General features: G+C 46.6%; 1 protein-coding gene across 3 annotated transcripts in view; it reads left to right on the top strand.

Moving 5' to 3' along the window:
- Positions 1 to 19735, top strand: part of GALNT18 (polypeptide N-acetylgalactosaminyltransferase 18) — a 363310-nt gene extending 343575 nt beyond the window's left edge. The window contains exon 11 of one of the 3 annotated variants that reach the window (XM_025357812.1): positions 19327 to 19732. In XM_025357812.1, coding sequence (XP_025213597.1) covers positions 19327 to 19635 — 309 coding nt within the window. In that variant the 3' untranslated portion in view covers positions 19636 to 19732. Of the gene's footprint in view, positions 1 to 19322 lie in introns of all 3 variants that reach the window. The other 2 variants (XM_025357813.1, XM_025357814.1) reach the window with 2 other exon arrangements.
- Positions 19736 to 22220: the final 2485 nt, after the last annotated feature.

The raw sequence follows: 22220 nt of genomic DNA on the forward strand, positions 1-22220 counted from the left end.
GAAATGTTGACAGGCACCACCAGGAGTCCTCTGATCGACAAGAGTACAGCTTCAGATCACTGCAGGAGGAGGATGAGCAGTGGCCTCTGGGCTGTCCTGGAATAGCCCCTGGAGGCCACAGCCCTGCCGGGCACTTGCAGCCCTGGGAACTTGGTGTCATCCAGACATGGGTATTCCTGAACTGAAGTAAGCATCAGCCCTCTTTAGACTCCTCTGCCTGTGAGCCTCAGCCTTTCTGCGTTCAGCCTTATACCGTTTGATGTTAATAGCACAGCAAGCCCACCTCCAAGATGAGACATTGAGATGAAGTCACCCTCCAAGATCACATGGCCTGAGAGTAGTAGATTCACTGGCTGAATCTGAAGCCCAGGCTGCTTTGACATCCAAGACCTGCACCCAGACACTTCTACCCTCTTTCCAGCCCTCACAGAGTCCTTCCCACCCATGCTCTGAAGTCCCCACTGGAGTAACTCAGCCTCATCTCCTGTGCACACCTAGATGCCTTGGGGCTGTGGCCAGCCCTCCCCCACGCCTCCCATCTTGCCTGTCCATCCTGGCTATAGTAGAGAATGAAACACTGTTGTAAAATGGGCATTCTTGAGGCAAAGTCACCCCAAGTTCCAGCTCCCTCCTTCCCTTATCCCAGGGCATGGCTTGAAAAGGCAGCCCCACACAATTCCTGCTTAAACAGACATAGCAATCAACAAAGCAGGCGTCTGCGGCACACAGCTCTTCGGTGACTGGGCAGTTTTCAGCCACGTTGGCATATGTCTAATTAAAACTCCCCAGAGTGCTTTGGCAACCATATCTTTGATCATTCTACAAAAGGGAACCGTTTGGAAATATTATTTTTGAATTCTTAGTTTGCAGACCCAGAGCAGCCTCTCTCACTTGCTATTTAATAATTAATATATGTGAAAGTTTTGCTTACTGCAAAATGATCAATATTTATCAAGTGACCTGGAATCTCTCCTCAGGACCTCATTGGTGAGGAGTTGCTGTTGACAAGACCTGAAGAAGCCAGGAGCCTCTTAAATGATTAAAGTCTTGTGCTTGGGCTAATTTTCTTGCAACAGGTTTTAATCTTTGCAAATTGCATTCAGATCCTACCAACTAGGATGTTCTGGTATAGAAGTTGGGCTGAAAGGAGCTTTTCCTGGGTGCATTTCAAATCTCCTTTCTCGTTTCACATTATGCACTATTTATTCTCCTGAGGACCACATTTAAGCTCCGCAGACACTCAGGCTGAATTAATTTTAAAATAATCTGGTGTGTTTTCCCAGGTTCTCCTACAAAGAAGATAGGCATTTGCATATCTTAGTGTTCCATCTCATACCCTGATTTTCTGCTTAACAAATAAAATACATTTCCTCTAACTCCCGCAAGCTCTTCTGAATTTCCAATACTTCAGGCTGAACCAGGACAGCATTAGATATTGACACTGAGAAACTGCATTTGATGAAAACATCTCTTGGCAACGCTGATATGCAGGGCTCTGATGAGCAATTTTCCAATGATGAACAGTCTTTCCTTTAGTTGTTCATCAAACATTTATTGAGCATGGGGGTTGGACAGGAGGAATGCAGATATAAATCAGACACAGCCTCTGCCCTCAAGGAGCTCACGGGCATGTAAACACAACAGAACCGAATAAGAACAGAAACCAAGGGGTGTGCTGTGTTCTGAGAGCCTGGGATGACCGACTTGGTCTGCAGAACTCAGAGATGGCTTCACGTAGGAGTCTTGTTTGATCTATATCTTAAAGGTTGCAGAGACAGTTTCCAAGCATAGAAAGAACATCCCAAGTAGAAGCTCACTTGGGCAAAGGCATGAAACAGCCAAGCATATTTTAGGAGTAGGAATCCATTGTCTGGTGTGGGTAGAATTTGGAGTTTTTGATGGGGCAAGAAGGAGATAAGTCATGTAGAGCAGATAATGGTAGTTGAAAGCCATACCAAGAAGATGGACTTCACCTTAAAAGCAGAAGGAAAGAATGGGGAAGGTTCTTAAGTAGTAGATTTCCACGGTGGGGTGTGCAAAATCCCCCTGGCAGCTGAAAGTGGGGTGGATCAGAAGGAAAGAGGCTAGAAACAGGGAAGCCAGATAGGGAGGAGACTATTCCATTGTTCCGGGAAGAGATGGGAGGACTTGGATGCCACAGGGGTGTGGGGACAGATAGCTATCAGGGAGGACTTTGAGAGACATTTCAGCAGGTTGTTGCACAGTGATGGATTAAATGATGGTAGTTGGGTGGTGGAGTGGTTCTTAATATAGAACCATTGCCAGCCCTGTGTTTGAGAACATTTGGTGGGCAGGCAGAATTGCCTCCTTCAAGCTACACACCCATCTCTAAACAGCCGACGCCTCCCACATCAGCACATGAAAAAACTTCATTAATATTAAAAGTGGTAGTTGTTGCCTTCAGTGATTTTTCCCATTGGTGATTCCTCCAGGATTAAAGAACTTCCAAAACTACTGGGATGATAAGTTCATATGCATTAAGTATATGTCTTTCAACCTTCTGAGAGTAGTCTCTATACCAAGATTTGGGGGATTCTGGGATTCAGTGATGGGTTTCTGTGAAAGAGGCATTTGGTCAATGACCCCTGGACCAGTGGAGGGAGAGGGAAGAGGCAGATACCAGGTCACTACAGAGAAGAACTTTGTGGCAGGATACTTGTCAAGCAAAGCAGAGGACTGACTCTCAGTAGTAACAAGGCCACCTCTCCACCTGCAACTACCATTATTTCTTTCAATGGTTTATAATAGCCTAATGTTAGAGGGAGTCCTCTGTTCAAAGATGTTATTGAAGAGATTCTTGCTCTAGGAAGGCTATTGTCATGATGTGTTCCTCCAAGCTCCCACTTTCTGAAAGCCCATCTGTATGTTTGAATGCATGGTTAAAGAATTGAGGACTATTTAAGACCAGAAATAGCTCAGGAGGGTCAGTGTTCTACCTGCAGATATCTGAAGGGCTGCTTTGTGCAAGGGCCCAGCAGGCTTGTCCTGTGTAGCCCTGAGAGGACCAGCAGGGGGAAATCAGGAGCAATTTATTGAGCTGCTTTTTCATAGAGTTGTCAATGAGGCTGATGGCTTGGGCAGGTGGTGAGTTCAGGAGACCATCAGCAGGTTGTCAAAGGCTCTACAGCTCTCAATGGAGTTGGGCTGGGTGATTTTTAAGGGCTTATGGATCCTGAAATTCTGTAATTCTAAGCTCCCGAAGTTAGATGGCAAACCCTGAGAAGGGTTTTTTTTCCACCTAGAATTCTCACTGGGCCAGCCTGAATACAAAGCATTACAAATTCGAGAATGACACTCTTAATCCTCTTAATCACACCTTATGGCATCATTTACCCATTATTTCAACCCACGTCCCTCTCTTCTTCCATCAGCCAACAGACTAGAGGGCAGGACTGTGTCTCACACTTCAGTATCTCCAGCACCTCATGAAAAGCCAGAGACAGAGACGGCACCCAGCATGCTGTTGATCAAATGAAGGAGTCTTTTTAAACAATTCACAAATCTTAACCAAAGGCCCCTTGTGTGCAAGGTCTTGAGCTAGGTTTGTGGGAGCCCCAAAGATGAACAAAATCCTACCCCAGTGATTGTCCTCAGACGTATGCATGCTCACTGAAGAAAAAAATAAAGTCATACTACAGTATTTCAAGAAAATTTCATGTTAATAGTCCAAGGCTCCTGCTTAGTTGGAAAATCCCCATTCCTGCAGTGGACACTTTTAGGTGGTAGCGCATCCCACGTGCAGTCCACAGACATGCATTATGTAGAATTCTCAAACTTATGGCATAAACGCACACTTCTTCTGATCACCTCAGATTTGGAGGAGGGAGGTGGAAATATTTTATAGTAAAACAGATATGCATATTGCATGAAGTGGAGTGCAAATTTAAATGAGTATTTTTTAAAACAGGAGGCTCTGATGAAATCTCAGGTTGTTCAGACTGTCTTTCACGTTGCCCTCATACTCTGGGTTCTTTGGCAGGAACGCTGGCAAGGCCCAGCTGGGAGTTCAAGGGCATGCAAGGCAGATGCCACACCCCAGCTCCCTGTGCTTGCTTCATTCTCAGAGCAGCACTGATGCATTTTCCAAGTGGGGAGCATTGCGGATAGCCACAGAGATGTCTGTTAATGCCAGGAAAGGAGAGATTTTCAAGACTAGATGAGACTGCCTGGAAGAGCCTGAGCCCCTAGCCAAAGCTGCCTGTCAAGGGACAATTGGCTCTGATACGTGAGGTCTAATTTGATAATTTGATGCAAGATAAGTAACACATGCAAAGACGAATCTATTTGCAGAGCACATTTCCCAGAGAACACCACTAATTCTGCCAAAGAATTTCCCCATGCTGGAGGAGGAGGAGTCCTTGACTTTCTCCTGCTCCAATCCCCAAGTGCTGTCAGCAAGTCCAACTTCGAGAACCTTTTGTGTTGAAAAGAAGAGACAATAATCGAATATTTCATTATGGCTCCAGAATAAAACAGCCTTTCATTTCCATGTCATATGAAGGGGCAAGTGTGGAACTGTCCAGTTTTGAGGGACTGACAAAGCTTCGTTTAGGCCTTGGATGTACTATTAGTTATTTTTGGTTTACGAAAGTCAGCACTTCCCTCCTCCCCCTCATCCCACAGATATCAGGGACCAGGACTAGGTGTGACGGCTCAGCTCCCCACTACCCAGACCTGGGTGAGATTTTAAAATGTATTGCTCAAACATTTATATGATGTTTACTATGTGCCTGCACTACTCTGTTTTATAAATGTTACTTAATCCCTATGATAGTGCTATAAGGTACTATAACTATCCCCAATTTTATAGAGGAGGAAACTGAGGCATGGAGAGATTAAGTAATTTGTCAAAAATCAGATCTGGGAATCTCTGCCTCTGGGGTCCATGCTTTAAACCACCATACCATGGTCCCTTGTCCTGCCTCTGGAAAATCAGTGGATCACTGCAATGGGAGTTTGGGGCTGGGGCCTCCCTGCTGAACCGGTCACAAATATGTGTGAACTGGCTGGATCCCTACCTCCTCAGCAAGCTCCCTCCAGCCATCGTGCTGTCTCCATAAGCCCTCTCCACCTGTGCTTTTGCACTTGATGTTCCTGTTACCCCACCTTCAGTCCAAGGGGCCCTTCACACAACAAGCCCCAGGCAGAATCTCACTCAAAGATGAGACTAAGAAAGAGAACACCCAAGCACTTAAAAATAACCACGAAAGGCTTTACTAGTAAATCAGGTGTTGAGTATTCATAATACAAAAAGACCACTTAACTCTACCAAAAAAGGGGACTTAATCTCAGGGTTTCTTTAACTAGCTGTAACGTCCCACACATGCTTTGAAGTGTTTGATTACTAATCATTAACTACTTAACCTAGAAACTCCTGAGCTCACCATGCTTAAAGCCAAAGACCCACTGGGCCGCTTGCCCATGGAAAATTAATTAAAAAGGAAAGTGGAATGGGAATTCTGAAATAAGCAGAGAAGTCTTTGGAATCCACGAGTTAGTACACAGAAGCATCCTTGTGAACTCCTTGATTGTAAAAGTAAGACCAGCCTGAGCTTAACCCAAATATTCCAGATGTTCTACCTCAGGGTGCAAGCGACCAGCTGGGCCCAACCTTTTCCTGAAAGGGGGTCATAGCTTGTGGTCTCAAAGTGTGGTCCCAGACCAACACCACCAATGCAACAGCACCTGGGAACTTTAAAAAGCACATTTTCAGGCCTTATCTCAGACCTAGTGAATCAGAAGTGAGAGGGGCAGTGATCTATACTTTAACAAGCCCCCAGGCAACTCTAACTCTTACATTCCAGGAGGAACAGGCCAATCTGGTGCTAGCTGTTCCACACGTAGGCACCACAGACACACACTTGGGAAACTGAGGCAGAGAGGTGCTTAGCTGTGTAATAACCTGGGATCTGCTCCTCGGTGCCCAAGAGGCTCATGGACTGTGGCTTCCACATGTCCCAGTCTACACACAGTTCTCTATATTGAGACACAAATTGAGTGCCGCAGCATGCTCTGTCTCCTTTTGTAAGTGAGAAGACTGAAGCCCAGAGTGGTTCAGTCATTTTCCTGGGGTCACATGGCCAAGGTGAGGCACAGAGTCCTAGGTTCGTTGCTTCTGCTGATGCCTTTCCAGTTCCTATTCCTGAGAGGCCCAGAAGGAGGAGGAATTAGGCTGGGAGGTAGGAACCTGGCTGTAGGAATTATTATTAGCCTTCTAAATACTATACATTCAACTTTTGATTTTTTCTTTTTTTTTTTTAGCTGCCGTTTCCATATTTAATTTGGTTTTCATTCCAATTAAGTTCTCTGTGTGCTATGGCTTCTCTCCTGCCAGGTTTAATTGCCCTTATTTAAATTCTTTAATTAAAAGTATTGTGTGTTTCCAGATTATGTAGTTGTAGTATTACACAAATAATGTAGATGACAGGGCTGGTGAACCAAGTGACTGTGCCCTCCACAGAGGGAGGAGCCAGCCCAGGTCTCTGCATGAAGCCCCAGCCTAAGGCCATGAGACTGGCCCAGAGGATGCAGGTTGGACCCTGGGAGTGAGGACAGAAGTTGGCTAACAAGTGTCCCTTCTTCCTTCCTTCCTGCAATGCTGTGCCCAACACAACACTACCCAGAGTGACCTGGTTAACCTGTCAGTCAGATTCTGCAATGGCTGGCCCTGTCATTCAGATTAAAAGCCCAAGTCTTGCTTGTAATTCCAGCACTTTGGGAGGCTGAGGCAGGCAGATCACCCAAGGTCAGGAGTTTGAGACCAGCCTGGCCAACATGGCAAAACCCTGTCCCTCCTAAAACTACAAATATTAGCCAGGCGTGATGGTGCATGCCTGTAATCCCAGCTACTTAGGAGGCTGAGGCGGGAGAATCACTTGTACCTGGGAGGCAGAGGTTGCACTGAGGCGAGATCCTGCTACTACACTCCAGCCTGTGTGACAGAGTGAGACTCCATCTCAAGAAAAAAATAAAAAGCCAAAGTCTGTTCAGTGGCCACAAGGCCCTCCCCACTTACCCTCACCTCTTGGACCTCATCTCCTCCCGCTAACCCCAATCTTGGGGCCCATGACTCCCCGACCTCTGCCCTGGGCCACCTCCTCCCCTCCTCTTTGTCCTTGCTGAGATCTCAATTTTGATTGAGGATTTCCCCGGCCATCTCTTACAATTGCCGTCTGCCTCCAGCTCACCACCACCCCTGAGCCTCTTTCCCTGTCTACATTTTTATATACAACCTTATCACTTTCTCACATACTTTGGAATTTATTTTTCTGCTTTCCCTCCTAGAATACAGTCTCTACAAAGCAAAGATCTTTTTCTGTTTAGTCACTGATGTATCTCAGTGGCCTAGAATGGTGGGCACTCATTAAATATTTGCTGAATGGAAGGATTAATGAACAGTGTCTCTGCAGACGGCCCTCAGAGGAAACAGACCGAATTTTGAAGCTTGCTGAGGTGACCCTTCACCCTAGGCATTGGGGTACCACCAGCTCCCTCAGTCTAGTTCACCACCACTGTGATAGGCAGGGGCTGGGGCTGGCCACCATCCTAGTGAGGAACGTGAAGGGGGCAGACCCCCTGGGTTCCCAGCCTGGCACTACTGACTACTCATTTACTGACCATGTGACCCTGGACAAGTCTTCCAGCCTCTCTGAGCCTCAGTCTCCAAGCCTGTAAAATGGGGATAATTATTCTACCTCTCAGGGCTTTTGTCAGGAAGACCTGAAATTGGGCATGTAAAGCATTTGGCACAGTACTAAACAAATAGTAAATAAGTGATAGTTGTTATTGCTCTCATCTCAGCTGCAGAACCCACAGGCAGAAGTAATTAGTAAAACACGAGGCTGCTCCCACGGTGCTGAACTTCCCAGGAAGGCACTTATTGTGGGAAAGGAAGGCTTCTTTGCAATATTTGTGAATGAAATTTTCCGAGAGAGAAGAAGAAAGAGTTTGTTCAGTGAAAGAGGCTGAGGTCAAGAAGGGGGACAGGAGGAAGACAATGCTGGTGGCCAGTGCTATCTCCAGCATCAAAGGGTGGCCTGGCTCCTCTCTCCATACCCCAGATGTGTTCTAGGGAGCAGGTCAGGGCTCTGCTCAGCGATGCCCCACCATGGCCTTACTACCCATTCTAGAGGACCCTCCCCTCCCAGCCTCCAGGGAGGGAACTCTCCTGGCCTCATACTCCACCCCCCTGACAGGCTCAGATATTCTCATGGAGGTTGTGTCCCATCCACTCGCCTCCCCCGCAACTCTTGGCCGTGATCCATCCCTCCCACATCCCTTCAGGCAGCCACATTGGCTGCCTCTGGCACAGGGTCACCGCACTTCTAGTCTCTCTAGGGTGCTGAGGCTGTGGTTGGGCTGGGGCCGGGCCTGGGAAATGTCTGATGGGAGTCTCTGAAGGACGCTTTATGTCTCAGAGACCTCTGTTCCTGCCTCCCTCTCTGGAACTTGGCAAGGTGCCCCTTGGAAGGCAAGCATAGAAGGGGCTGTGGTGTCTTCTGTGTGGGACGTGTTTCTCCAAGAGTCCATGGTCCAGGGTCTGCACAGCACCTCTCTGTTGGCAAGGCCTGGGCCGGCCCCAAGGATGAGCTGAGCAGCCAGAATCTTCAGCGGAGTGGGCAGCGGCACTTGGGCCGGGCCCCTGTTTGCTGTGCGCTTTGGTCATAGCCCCCACACTGATCTGTATGTTTTAGAGCTGATAACGGGATTTCCTATCAGTCCTCTGCTCATCCTTCCAGGAATCAGGACAGAAATGACCATCTGGCCCTGCAGACAATGAAACCAGAAGGGGGGACAGGGTTGCCCAGGCCACACAGCTGACCACCAGGAAAGTGGCTGTGTCCTCAGCATCCTAGCTCAGCACTCTTCCCTTTCTGCCTGGCTCCGGAAACGCCAATAGTTCTTGCAAATTAGAGAGAGTGGCTGGTTTTTGTCCCCTGCCTGCGTGCTGCTCCCAGCGTGGCGGGGAAGACAGACCACTGGGCTGGCAGGACTGTGGCGGGGCCGGGGAACTAGCCATAGATCTGTTCAAGAAGCATCAGCGACACAGCCCAGCCTGGGTGTGGGCAGCAGATCTGCCCAGGCCACAAGGTTTTACACAGAAGCTAGGGAAATGTGGGCCATGGAGCAATGGTCTGGCCTTGCTTGGAGCAAGTGGCACAGGGGATGCCTCTGGGCCTAAAAGTCTAGCCTTTAAGGGACAGGATGGGCACTCAAGGTAGACTGAGGTCTGAGAGGACAACTCGAGGCTGTGCTTCACACCCATCAGGAGCACGGTGTGGCCCCAACGTGCCAACTCCTTGGCTAAGCTGAAGGGATCTCTTGTCCAGTGTAAATGAGGCAGTGACCCTGGGCGCTGTGGTCAGTCCTGAGGGACAGAAATTAACCAAAGCTTGTTCAAAGGAGGGCAACCAGTTTGGAAAATTATACAAAATTGTCCCGCCAGGAACTGGGAAAGTTAAACCTGGAAATGCAGAGAACTGGGAGACGCCGGCCTCACCTCCCCTGCCAGAAGGGAAGGTGTAGAGGAACAGCCACTGGGGAAGCCTCAGGGGAGCTCTGCCACTCCTCGGGGGATGCCAAGACAAGGATTTTAGCTCTGGGAGGGGCAGGCTCCAAGGGTGAGCAGCTAGGGGAAGACTGCGTATTCCGGAAGGGTTAGATCCTTCTCCCTGGAGGTACCAAGCAGAGCTGAAGGGCCCCATGGCCCAAGTACAGACGCCATTCAGCACGTGAGAGCGAGAGGCTGGCCTTCAAGGTCTCTTTCAGCATGGGGATTCCAGGGCCCTTTCTAGGCTTGTCCAAGGGCCCCTTTCAGAGGCCGAGCCTGCAGGTTTCTCCCTGGCAACGGGTGGGCCCCAACAGCTGTTTCAGTTTCCCGTTTATTATTTGGTCTCTGTGCTGTTGAGTACACTGAATCACTGCTGTCCCCAGGGAAGGCCCCTGGGGTGTGGGGCACAGTGGGTGGGACCTTGCTTTATTCTGTGAACGCTTCTGAATAGGTTTGTGTGATCCGCTGGGCCATCTCCCCATAACAGGAAGTTGGGAATCCCATATCCCCTCCCAACACACACATACACAGTCCCCGCCACGCGCCCCCCACCCCCCCACAACCCCCACCCCACTCCCGGCTTCTCAGTCTCTGCCTCCTTCACCTGTGACTCAAGTCCCTTCTCAGGGAGCTGGATTTGATTTTTTAATTGAACAACATGGATACATACAGAAACATGTATAAAATACATAGTTTCAACTCCATGGTTTAAAATAAAGCAAATCCCTAGGTTTCCATCACCCATCTCAGGAAATAGGACTCTGCCAACAACACCCTTGTGAGTCCCTGCCTATCACCTTCCCACTTCCTTTTCCCCAGAGCTGACCACCATCCTAACTTTCACATCATGGCTTTTCCTGTTTGGGAAGTTTATATAAATAGAATAGTGTTTGTATTTTGTCTGGCTTCTTCTGCTCAACATTGTATTGGTGAGATTTATCCTTATCGAGTATAGCTATAGTTTGTTTTTATTGCTATATAGGATTCCATCATATGAATATACCATGAGTTGTATGTCTGCTGTACTATTCATGGGCGTTTGAGTTGTCTCCAGGTTAGTTTTATAAATCGTGTTCTAGAAAGCGTTCATGCGCATGTCTTTGGGGTAAACATTTCTGACAGAAGTGTTGGGTCATAGGATTATATATGTTAACTATAGTAGGTACTGCCCATTTCAACAGTTGTAAGTACTGAAGTTTTTTTTTAGTCTTAAATTGTTAAAAAAAAAAAATTTAATTCTTAAGTCTGTGTTAGGCCATTCTTGCATTGCTATAAAGAAATACTTGAGACACTGGGTACTTTATACAGAAAAGAGGTATAATTGGCTCATGATTCTTCAGGCTGTACAGGAAACATGGCTTCTGGTAGGGCCTCAGGAAGCTTTTGCTCATGGCAGAAGATGAATTGGGAGCTTGCAGGTCACATGATGAAGGCAGGAGAGAGAGTGGTGGGAGGAGGTGCCACACACTTTTAAATGACCAGATCTCATGTAGACTCAGAGTGAGAGAGTTCCGTTCTCACCAAGAGGATGGCCCAAGCCCATCAAGAGGGATCCAGCCCCATGATCCAAACACCTCCCACCAGGTCCCACCTGCAACATTGGGGATCACATTCAACAAATATCCAAACTACATCAATGGGTACATAATAGTTGAATATATTTATGGGGTACATGTAATGTTGTCATACAGGTATATAATGTGTAATGATCAAATCAGGATAATTGGGTTATCTTTTACCTCAAGCATTTATCATTTCTTTGTGTTAGAAACATTCTAATTCTACTTTTAGTAATTTTAAAATATACAATAAATTATTAACTATAGTTATCCTGTTGTATTACTATTAGAGCTTATTCTTTTTATCAAACTGTATTTTTGTACCTATTAACCATCCCCGCTTTTTCCTCTCCTCCCTACTACCTTTCTTAGCCTCTGGTAACCATCATTCTATCTCCTGGAATTCATTTTTTTTTTTTTTTTTTAACTTTTAGGTTGTCTGTCTTTCTGTGCCTGGTTTATTTCACTTAACATAATGACCTACAGTTCCATCCATGTTGTTGCAAATAATAGAATCTCTTTTTTCTTACTATAAGTTCTGGGGTACACGTGCAGAACATACAGGTTTGTTACATGGGTATTACATGTGTCATGTTGGTTTGCTGCACCCATCAACCTGTCATCTACATTAGGTATTTCTCCTAACGTTATCCCTCCCCCAGCCTCCTGCCCACTGACAGGCCCCAGTATGTGATGCCCTCCCTGCCGTGTCCGTGTGTTCTCATTGTTCAACTTGCTCCAGAGCTGAGTTCAAGTCCTGGATATCCTCGTTAATTTTCTGTCTCATTGATCTGTCTAATATTAAAGGTGGGGTGTTAAAGTCTCCCACTATTATTGTATGGGAGTCTAAGTCTTGCACCTAGATTATTAAAGCAAGTTCTTAGAGACCTAAAATGAGACTTAGACCCCCACACAATAATAGTGGGAGACTTTAACATCCCACTGTCAATATTAGATCAACAAGACAGAAGGTTAACAAGGATATTCAGGACCTGAACTCAGCTCTGGACCAAGTGGACTTAATAGACATCTACAGAACTCTCCACCCCAAATCAACAGAATATACACTCTTCTCAGCTCCTCATCTGACTTATTCCAAAACTGACCACATAATTGGAAGTAAAGCACTCCTCAGCAATTGCAAAAAGGAACTCCCTCAAAACTGCACAACTACATGGAAAATGAAGAACAACTTGCTCCTGAGTGACTACTGGGTAAATAATGAAATGAAGGCAGAAGTAAAGATGTTCTTTGAAACCAATGAAAACAACAACACAATGTACCAGAATCTCTGGGACACAATTAAAGCAGTGTGTAGAGGGAAATTTATAGCACTAAATGCCCACAAGAGAAAGCAGGAAAGATCTAAAATTGACAACCTAACATCACAATTAAAAGAACTAGAGAAGCAAGAGCAAACACAATCAAAAGCTAGCAGAAGGCAAGAAATAACTAAGATCAGAGCAGAACTGAAAGAGATAGAGACACGAAAATCCCTTCAAAAAATAAATCCAGGGGCTGGTTCTTGGAAAAGATCAACAAAATAGACCACTAGCTGGACTAATAAAAAAGAGAAGAATCAAATAGATGCAATAAAAAATGATACAAGGGATATCACCACTGACCCCACAGAAATACAAACTACCATTAGAGAATACTATAAACACCTCTACACAAATAAACTAGAAAATCTAGAAGAAATGGATAAATTACTGGACACCTACAACCTCCCAAGACTAAACCAGGAAGAAGTTGAATCCCTGAACAGACCAGTATAGACCAGTAACAGGCTCTGAAATTGAGGCAATAATAGCCTACCAACCAAAAATAGTCCAGGACCAGACAGATTCACAGCCAGATTCTACCAGGGGTACAAAGAGGACCTGCTACCATTACTTCTGAAACTATTAGAGGGACTCCTACCTAACTCATTTTATGAGGCCAGCATCATCCTGATACCAAAGCCTGGCAAAGACACAACAACAAAATAAAATTTCAGGCCAATATCCCTGATGAACATCAATGCGAAAATCCTAATGAAATACTGGCAAACTGAATCCAGCAGCACATCAAAAAGCTTATCCACCACGATCAAGTCGGCTTCATACCTGGGATGCAAGGCTGGTCCAACATACACAAATCAATCAATGTAACCCGTCACATAAACAGAACCAATGACAAAAATACATGATTATTTCAATAGATGCAGAAAAGACCTTCGACAAAATTCAACACCCCTTCATGCTAAAAGCTCTCAAACTAAGTTTTGATGGAACATATCTCAAAATAGTAAGAGCTATTTATGACAAACCCACAGCCAATATCATAGTGAATGGGCAAAAACTGGAAGCATTGCCTTTGAAAACTGGCAAAAGGCAGGGATGCCCTCTCTCACCACTCCTATTCAACATAGTGTTGGAAGTTCTGGCCAGGGCAGTCAGGCAAGAGAAAGAAACACAGGATATTCAGATAGGAAGAGAGGAAGTCAAATTGTCTGCAGATGACATGATTGTATATTTAGAAAACCCCATTGTCTCAGCCCAAAATCTCCTTAAGTTGATAAGCAACTTCAGCAAAGTCTCAGCATACAAAATCAATGTGCAAAAATCACAAGCATTCCTGTATACCAATAACAGACAAACAGAGAGCCAAATCCCATTCACGATTGCTACAAAGAGAATAAAATACCTAGGAATACAACTTACAAGCGATGTGAAGGACCTCTTCAAGGAGAACTACAAACCACTGCTCAAGGACATGAGAGAGGACAAACAAATGGAAAAACATTCCATGCTCATGGATAGGAAAAATACATATCATGAAAATGGCCATACTGCCCAAAGTAATTTATAGATTCAAGGCTATCCCCATCAAGCTACCACTGACTTTCTTCACAGAATTAGAGAAAACTACTCTAAAGTTCATATGGAACCAAAAAAGAGCCTGCAGAGCCAAGACAATCCTAAGAAAAAGAACACAGCTGGATGCATCAGGCTACCTAACTTCAAACTATACTACAAGGCTACAGTAACCAAAATAGCATGGTACTGGTACCAAAACAGAGAGATAAGACCAATGGAACAGAACAGAGACCTCAGAAATAACATCACACATCTACAACCATCTGATCTTTGACAAACCTGACAGAAACAAGCAATGGGGAAAGGAGTCCCTATTTAATAAATGGTGTTGGGGAAACTGGCTAGCCATACACAGAAAACTGAAGCTGGACCCCTTCCTTACACCTTATACAAAAATCAACTCAAGATGAATCAAAGACTTAAACATAAGACCTAGGACCATAAAAATCCTAGAAGAAAACCTGGGCAGTACCATTCGGGACACAGGCATGGGCAAAGACTTCATGACTAAAACATACAAAGCAATGGCAGCAAAAGCCCAAATTGACAAATGGGATCTAATTAAACTAAAGAGCTTCTGCATAGCAAAAGAAACTATCAAGAGTGAACAGGCAACTACAGAATGGGAGAAAATTTTTGCAATCTATCCATCTGACAAAGGGCTAATATCCAGAATCTACAAAGAACAAACAAATTTATAAAAAACAACCCCGCTCTTTACCAAGGACCCGCCAACATGGGCCGTGTTTGCACCAAAACCGTGAAGAAGGCGGCCCGGGTCATCATAGAGAAGTACTACACGCGCCTGGGCAACGACTTCCACACGAACAAGCGCGTGTGCGAGGAGATTGCCATTATCCCCAGCAAGAAGCTCCGCAACAAGATAGCAGGCTATGCCACCCATCTGATGAAGCGGATTCAGAGAGGCCCTGTAAGAGGTATCTCCATCAAGCTGCAGGAGGAGGAGAGAGAAAGGAGAGACAATTACGTTCCTGAGGTCTCAGCCCTGGATCAGGAGATAATTGAAGTAGATCCTGACACTAAGGAAATGCTGAAGCTTTTGGACTTTGGCAGTCTGTCCAACCTGCAGGTCACTCAGCCTACAGTTGGGATGAATTTCAAAACGCCTCGGGGACCTGTTTGAATTTTTTCTGCAGTGCTATATTATTTTCAATAAATCTGGGACAACAGCATAAATTAAATAAATAAATAAATAAATAAACAAAATAAAAAATAAAAAACAACCCCATTTAAAAGTGAGCAGAGGATATGAACAGACACTTCTCAAAAGAAGACATTTATGCAGCCAACAGCCATAGGGAAAACTCATCATCACTGGTCATTAGAGAAATGTAAATCGAAACCACAATGAGATACCATCTCATGCTAGTTAGAATGGCAATCATTAAAATGTCAGGAAACAACAGATGCTGGAGAGGATGTGGAGAAATAGGACTTTTACACTGTTGGTGGGAGTGTAAATTAGTTCAACTATTGTGGAAGACAGTGTGGTGATTCCTCAAGGATCTAGAACTAGAAATACCATTTGATCCAGCGATCCCATCACTGGGTATATACCCAAAGGATTATTAATCATTCTATAAAGACACATGCACATGTATGTTTATTGTGGCACCATTCACAATAGCAAAGACTTGGAACCAACCCAAATATCCATCAATAATAGACTGGATAAAGCAAATGTGTGACATATACACCATGGAATACTATGCAGCCATAAAAAATGAGTTCATGTCCTTTGCAGGGAGATGGATGAAGCTGGAAACCATCATCCTCAGCAAATTATCACAACAGCAGCAAAGAACAGAAAACCAAACACCACATGTTCTCACTCATAAGTGGGGGTTGAACAATGAGAACCCATGGACATTGGGAGGGGAGCATCACACACTGGGGCTTATCAGGGAGTGGGGGGCTAAGGGAGGAATAACATTAGGAGAAATACCTAATGTAGGTGACAGGTTGATGGGTGCAGCAAACCACCATGGCATGCGTATACCTATGTAACAAAACTGCACATTCTGCACATGTACCTCAGAACTTAAAGTACAATAATAAAAATAAATTTTAAAAACTCACCTACTCAAGCCTCAGCAATGGCGGATGCCCCTCCCCCAACCAAGCTTGAGCATCCCAGGTTGACCTCAGACTGCTGTCCTAGCAGAGAGAATTTCAAGCCAGTAGATCTTAGCTTGCTGGGCTCTGTGGGAGTGGGACCCACTGATCCAGACCACTTGGCTCCCTGGCTTCAGCCCCCTTTCCAGGGGAGTGAATGGTTCTGTCTCACTGGCATTCCAGGTGCCACTGGGGTATGAAAAAAAAAAAACTCCTGCAGCTAGCCCAGTGTCTGCCCAAAGAGTCACCCAGTTTTTGTGCTTGAAACCCAGCACCATGGTGGTGTAGGCACCAGATGGAATCTCCTGGTCTGCCAGTTGCGAAGACCATGGGAAAAGTGCAGTATCTGGGCTGGAGTGCACCGTTCTCCCAGTACAGTCTCTCACAGCTTTCCTTGGCTTGGGGAGGGAGATCTCCCAACTCCTTGCACTTCCCAGGTGAGGCAACGCCCCACCCTGCTTCAGCTTGTCTCCCATAGGGCTATACCCACTGTCCAACCAGTCCGAATAAGATGAACCAGCTACCTCAGTTGGAAATGCAGAAATCACCCACCTTCTGCATCGATCTCGCTGGGAGCTGCAGACTGGAGCTATTCCTATTTGGCCATCTTGACAGTGAAACCAGAATCTCATTTTAATGTTTAAATATTATTCCATCCTGTGTATATACCACATATTCTTTATTCATTAATCTACTGGATACTTAGGTTGATTCCGTATGTTGTCTATTGTGAATAGTGCTGCAATAAACATGGGAGTGCATATATCTCTTCAATATGCTGGTTTCCTTTCTTTTGGGTATATACCCAACAATGGGATTGCTGGATCATACAGTTTTATTTTTGAGGAACTTCCATACTGTTCTCCATAGTGGCTGTACTAATTTTCATTCCCACCAACAATGTACAAGGATTCCCTTTTCTCCACATCCTCACCAGCATTTATTATTGCCTGTCTTTTGGTTAAAGTCATTTTAACTGGGGTGAGATGATTATAGTTTTTGCTTACATTTATCTGGTAATTACTGCTGTTGAACATTTTTCCATAACCTGTTTGCCATTTATAAGTCTGTTGTGGAATGTCCAGATCTTTTGCCCATTTTTTAATTGGATGTTTTGTTTTCTTACTATTGAGTTATTTGAACTTCTTATGTATCCTGGTTATTAATCCCTTGTCAGAGGGGTAGTTTGCAAATATTTTCTCCCATTCTGTGGGCTCTTTGTTTCCTTTGCTGTGCAGAAGCTTTTTAACTTGATGTGATCCTATTTGCCCATTTTTGCCTTGGTTGCCTGTGCTTTTGAGGTCTGACTCAAGAAATTGTTGCCCAGATCAATGTCCTGGAGTGTTTCCCACATCCTGGAGTGTTTCTCCAATGTTTTCTAGGAGTTTCATGTCTCAGATCTTAAAGTCTTTAATCTATTTTGATTTGATTTTCATATATAGCAAGAGATGGGGGTCTAGTTTCATTCTCTCACATTTTCCCAGGCAATTTCTTGAAAAGACTGTCCTTTCCCCATTGTATAGAGAACCAAGTCTTAACACTCTCTTGAGATGTCAGTTGTTGCTATGGGAATGGTCATGGCAGAGTTAGATGACGTCCTTGGAGACGTTTGCCACCTCTCCCTCTCTCAGTGCACTTCCCACTGTGAGCTGGAAAAGGCACAAAATGAAGAGCACCAGCCCAGCTCGTAAACTGAGGTGGAGGAAGTGGAGGTGGGGCATGGGTGGGCAGTCGAGAACACTTCCTGGAGGAAATGGAGCAGGAGTTGAGCTTTGACACATGGTTGTGGCTTAACCTGTCATGGGAGCATGGGCAAGAATCCCAGGCAGAGAGCACAGCTTGTTTTAAAGTTCAGGAACCCTGAGTTAATGTAAATGGGATCAGAAAAGTACAAGGGATTTGGTACAGCTGTAGCAAAAGTCATGGAGCTTGGAGGAGGATCAGAGACGAGGCTAGAGAGAAGGGCAGCACTGAGCCATGGAGGCCTTCGGTGCTGCACTAAGGAGCTTGGGCTTTGTCCGTTAGGCCAAATGTGCATTTTCGAAAGATCACCACTCCCGCCTCTAGAGGTTGAAAGAGAGATCCGTTAGGGGGCTGACACAGTTATCCCAGGAGAGAGAAGTTGGTGGCCTGAACCAGGGCAAGTATGATGGGAAAGGGATAAGGGGACAGTCACATGACACAAGAGAGGTAGAACTGCCAGGACTTGAGGCCTAATTGGATGCTGAAAGGATAAATAAATGAAAATGTCCATGTTTCTCACACAAATACCTGAGACAGAAACACAGGAGTAGGTTCTGGGGGAAAAAGTGAGTTTGACCATATACTGAAGTGCCATTAAGCTACAAGGAGTCCAATTATGAGGACCTCTACCCACCAAAGCAATTCCGTCTGCTTGGGAGGCCAAAATCTAGTTGAGCGCAAGTTTGGTGGTAACTCGGAGATGCTCAGACAGTCCAGGATGCCACCTCAGGCTCACAGCCAGCAACCCAAAGGGTCTAAGGCCCTGAAAGGATTTCACTACAAAAATTGGGGGTTTCCTCTTTGTTGCTATAGGGCTGATATGAAGAACAGAACATCAAGGGGCTTTGGGTCGTAAACTGAATGAGAATGGCTACAAACATTCTGGAACATCAGTAGCATGGGGGAAAAATCTCGCATGTCAGGACTCAGGGAGCCTAATGGCCTAATAGACAGTATCCAGGAGCTTTGGTTGAAACCAGTACTGATGACTCCAGAGGTCCAGTTTGGGGCATGGACCCTAGGAGGAGGAAGCCCCGGGCCTCTGGTGATGCTCAAGTGAGGGCCAATGATGGGTTGTCCCAAGAAACTAGGCTTTTCAGAGAGGTGACCCAGCCAATGGCTATGGGGAGCAAGGCCCAGCCCCTGGGGTAGGAGCTGTAGGTGCAAACAGGTGTGCCACAGCCCAGCTAGGTAGACAGAACTGGGGGGTGGGGAGGTCTGTCTCCTAGCAAAGAACTAGGGCTTTGTGAAGAAAGCTGCGGCAGATTCAGTCTTCCGGAAGAGACCAACACATCAGCGATGGGGGAGCCTGCAGTTTCATGGGAATGCTAGCCTCCTGGGATCTGGCCACACGGATAATGTCAGCCCTCACTAGCCACTGGGCCTGAGGCTCCTGAATCTCCGTGTGTTGCCCCTATGCCCTCTGACCCCGCTCTCTGCCCTGGCCCCTAGGGAGGAGCCATCCAGAACCGCAAGTCCAAGCGCTGTCTGGAGCTGCAGGAGAACAGCGAGCTGGAGTTCGGCTTCCAGCTGGTGTTGCAGGAGTGCTCGGGCCAGCACTGGAGCGTCACCAACGTCCTGCGGAGCCTGGCGTCCTGACCCACTTGGGCCACTTCCGGCTGCCTCTTTGCTACTGTGTAGCACCTACTGCAACGCTGCCTGCTGTCCGTGTGGGGTTGGAGTCAGGGGAACCAGGTTAGTGGGCCCCCAAGAAGAGCTTTTTATTTCCTATTCAATTTTCGTGGAGTTTATAGAAAGATGCTAATTGGTGGGTGATGGTATGATATCAAACTATTTTGCAGTTGTAAATAGGTGACAAATGGAAAATATTTATAACTGACAATAAAATATTATTAAGAAAAGGGTTTTGCAGTCATTTGGTACTCTGTGGAGATTCATGCCTGGCTCCTTTGAACTTGGAGTTCTCGTAGCCAAAAATGTGTCCCTGTGTGCCCTTCTGGCTTCTCGTCCTTCAGAAAGGGAGTTTTAATGACCAGCACTCAGTGGGAGCTTGTTGTGCAAGCTGCCAGCTCTTTCATTAGACCCAAGGCAGCAAGAAGGGCACTATGACCTCAGGTTCCTACCCAGAGGGAAGGTCCCCTCTGCCTCTCCCATGGCAAGTGCCCCTCTGGAAGATACCTGCAGCCCTTCATTCCTGAGGAACCACAGTTGCTCACTGGCCACTGGAGTGTTGTCTGCTGGACTTCAGGCCACCCTGCCTTCTCCCGAAGTCGCCAACTTACCACCTCCTTTACCCCGCAGAGCTGCCCCCGCCCAGCCCCTCGTCAGGACACTGCCTGTGTCCAATTGCCAAGACCGTTCAGGCTCCTCCCATGAATCAGGGGTTTTCAGTTTCCTTCAGCTGCCATAACAGATCTCCACAAGCTGGGCCGCTCACACAACAGAAAATGATCGTCTCACCGTTAGGGATGCTAGGAGTCCAAAATCAAGGTGTTGGCAGGGCTGGTTCCTTCTGTGGGCTGGGAGGGGAATCTGCTCCAGGCCTCTCTTCTGGCTCCTCGTAGTCTCAGGCCTTCCCTGGCGGGGCAATGGCCATCTTCTCCCCCGTGTCTTTACGTTGTCTTCCCTCTGTATGTGTCTGTCTCTGGGGCCCAAATTTCCCATCTTTAGGAGGACCCCAGTCATGTTGAATGACAGGCCACCCTAACAACCTCATTTAACTGGATTACCTCTGTAAAGATTATCTCCAAATAAGGTCACGTTCTGAGGTACTGGGGGTGAGGACCTTACCATATCCTTTTGGGGGGCTCAGTTCAGCCCTTAGCACCTGGCTCACTCATGTAGGGCTCCAGGTCAGCCCCCCTGGGCCAGCCTCAGGAGAGCAGCAGCGCCAGAGTGGAATCTTCTTTCTCAGAGCCTGCTGCCCAACTCGCAGTTCCTCCAACAGCTTCAGCAGGATGTTCCTTGCTGCAGTCCAGCAGCCCTGCTTCTGGTTGGGGGAATCCCCCTTTTTCAGGTTTGAAGGACTCCCACCCATCCCCCTGCCCAGCACCCCCTCCAGCTCCCTAGCTCACAGCAGAGCAATGACCAATAACAGGTGCTAAGACAGGAAGGACAGGAAGCCCTTTCTGCAGAGGTTTCAGCCCCTCCCCCATCCTCACCTTCCCTTAGTCCTCTTTCCTCAGGGATTCTCCTACTCTGGATCAGTAATTTATAGTTGAAAACTGATGAGCATGGTGGAACCCCCTGGACCTATGGAACCCCCAAGGGAAGAGAGCCTGTTGTCTCAGGCACTCTAGCATACCCAGAAATCTATCCAGCCCAGGGCTCACCTGGAGGGGCCCCCAGGGCTCCCCAGGCCATATCATAGATTCCCCTTCAAGTTCACATTTAACTCCCTAAACAGCCCCTTGGGCTCCACTGCAGACCAATGAAAGGACAGCCAGACATTCTCCAGGCTGGCCACACCTAATGGCCACCACCTACCACCCGGGGGTCAACACGGGGAGCAGGAGCCTCAAGAGGAAAGAGGCTCCCCTGGGGTTGCAGGCACTGCCTTTGCCATGCCCTCAAAGCCAGGGCTCCAATATCCTCTTCCCCTGTACTTCCTTCCATACAGAACTGGACTATACTCATCCCTGTGCTTATTCCAAGGGGCATCTCCCTCTGACTGAAGCCGTCCCATGCTCCTACATTCACTCTACCCAGCTTCTTCACCTCGAAGCCACTACTTCCATAATCTCCCTTGCATCAATGCCCTGCCCCAGTGTTCCCAAAGTCCCTAAACTAGCAGCATCAGCTGGAAACTTACTAGAAACGCATGTCTGGGGCCCCATGCCAGACCTCTGGAAGCAGAAACGATCCGCGGTATAACAAGCCCTCCAGGTGATTCTGATTCCCTGTTGAAGGCTGAGAACCACTGCCCTGCACCACCCTCCCTCCTATGTGTGCCTAGGCATCTGTCTTCAACAACATCCTTTCATGCTACTGTACCTCCTCACGCCTGCACCCACCTACATCACACCTTCACTCTCCACCCCACGTCCCTGGTGCAGAGGACTGAGAGTGAACGTTGGAGCCAGACAGCCTGCGTTCAAGTCCCGTCCCTGCCACTTACTAGCTAGGTGATCTTGGGCAGCTCTTGACCTCTTTGTGCTTCTGCTCCCTCTCCTCAAAAAGTGGGCATACTAATAGGGTATCTTTTATGGGGTTGTGAAAATCATGAATAAATTTATATGAAACAGAACAGTAATGGGTACCTTGTAAGTGCTATAAAGTCTTAGCTATTATTACTTCATCCATTGGCATCCTGACACCCAGTTGCTGTCACTGAGATCCACACCTTGCTACCATCTACACTCACACTTGGCCATGCCTGTAAACGTCCAT

This window comes from Theropithecus gelada, chromosome 14 (genome assembly GCF_003255815.1).
Source record: "Theropithecus gelada isolate Dixy chromosome 14, Tgel_1.0, whole genome shotgun sequence".
Classification (NCBI taxonomy): domain Eukaryota; kingdom Metazoa; phylum Chordata; class Mammalia; order Primates; family Cercopithecidae; genus Theropithecus; species Theropithecus gelada.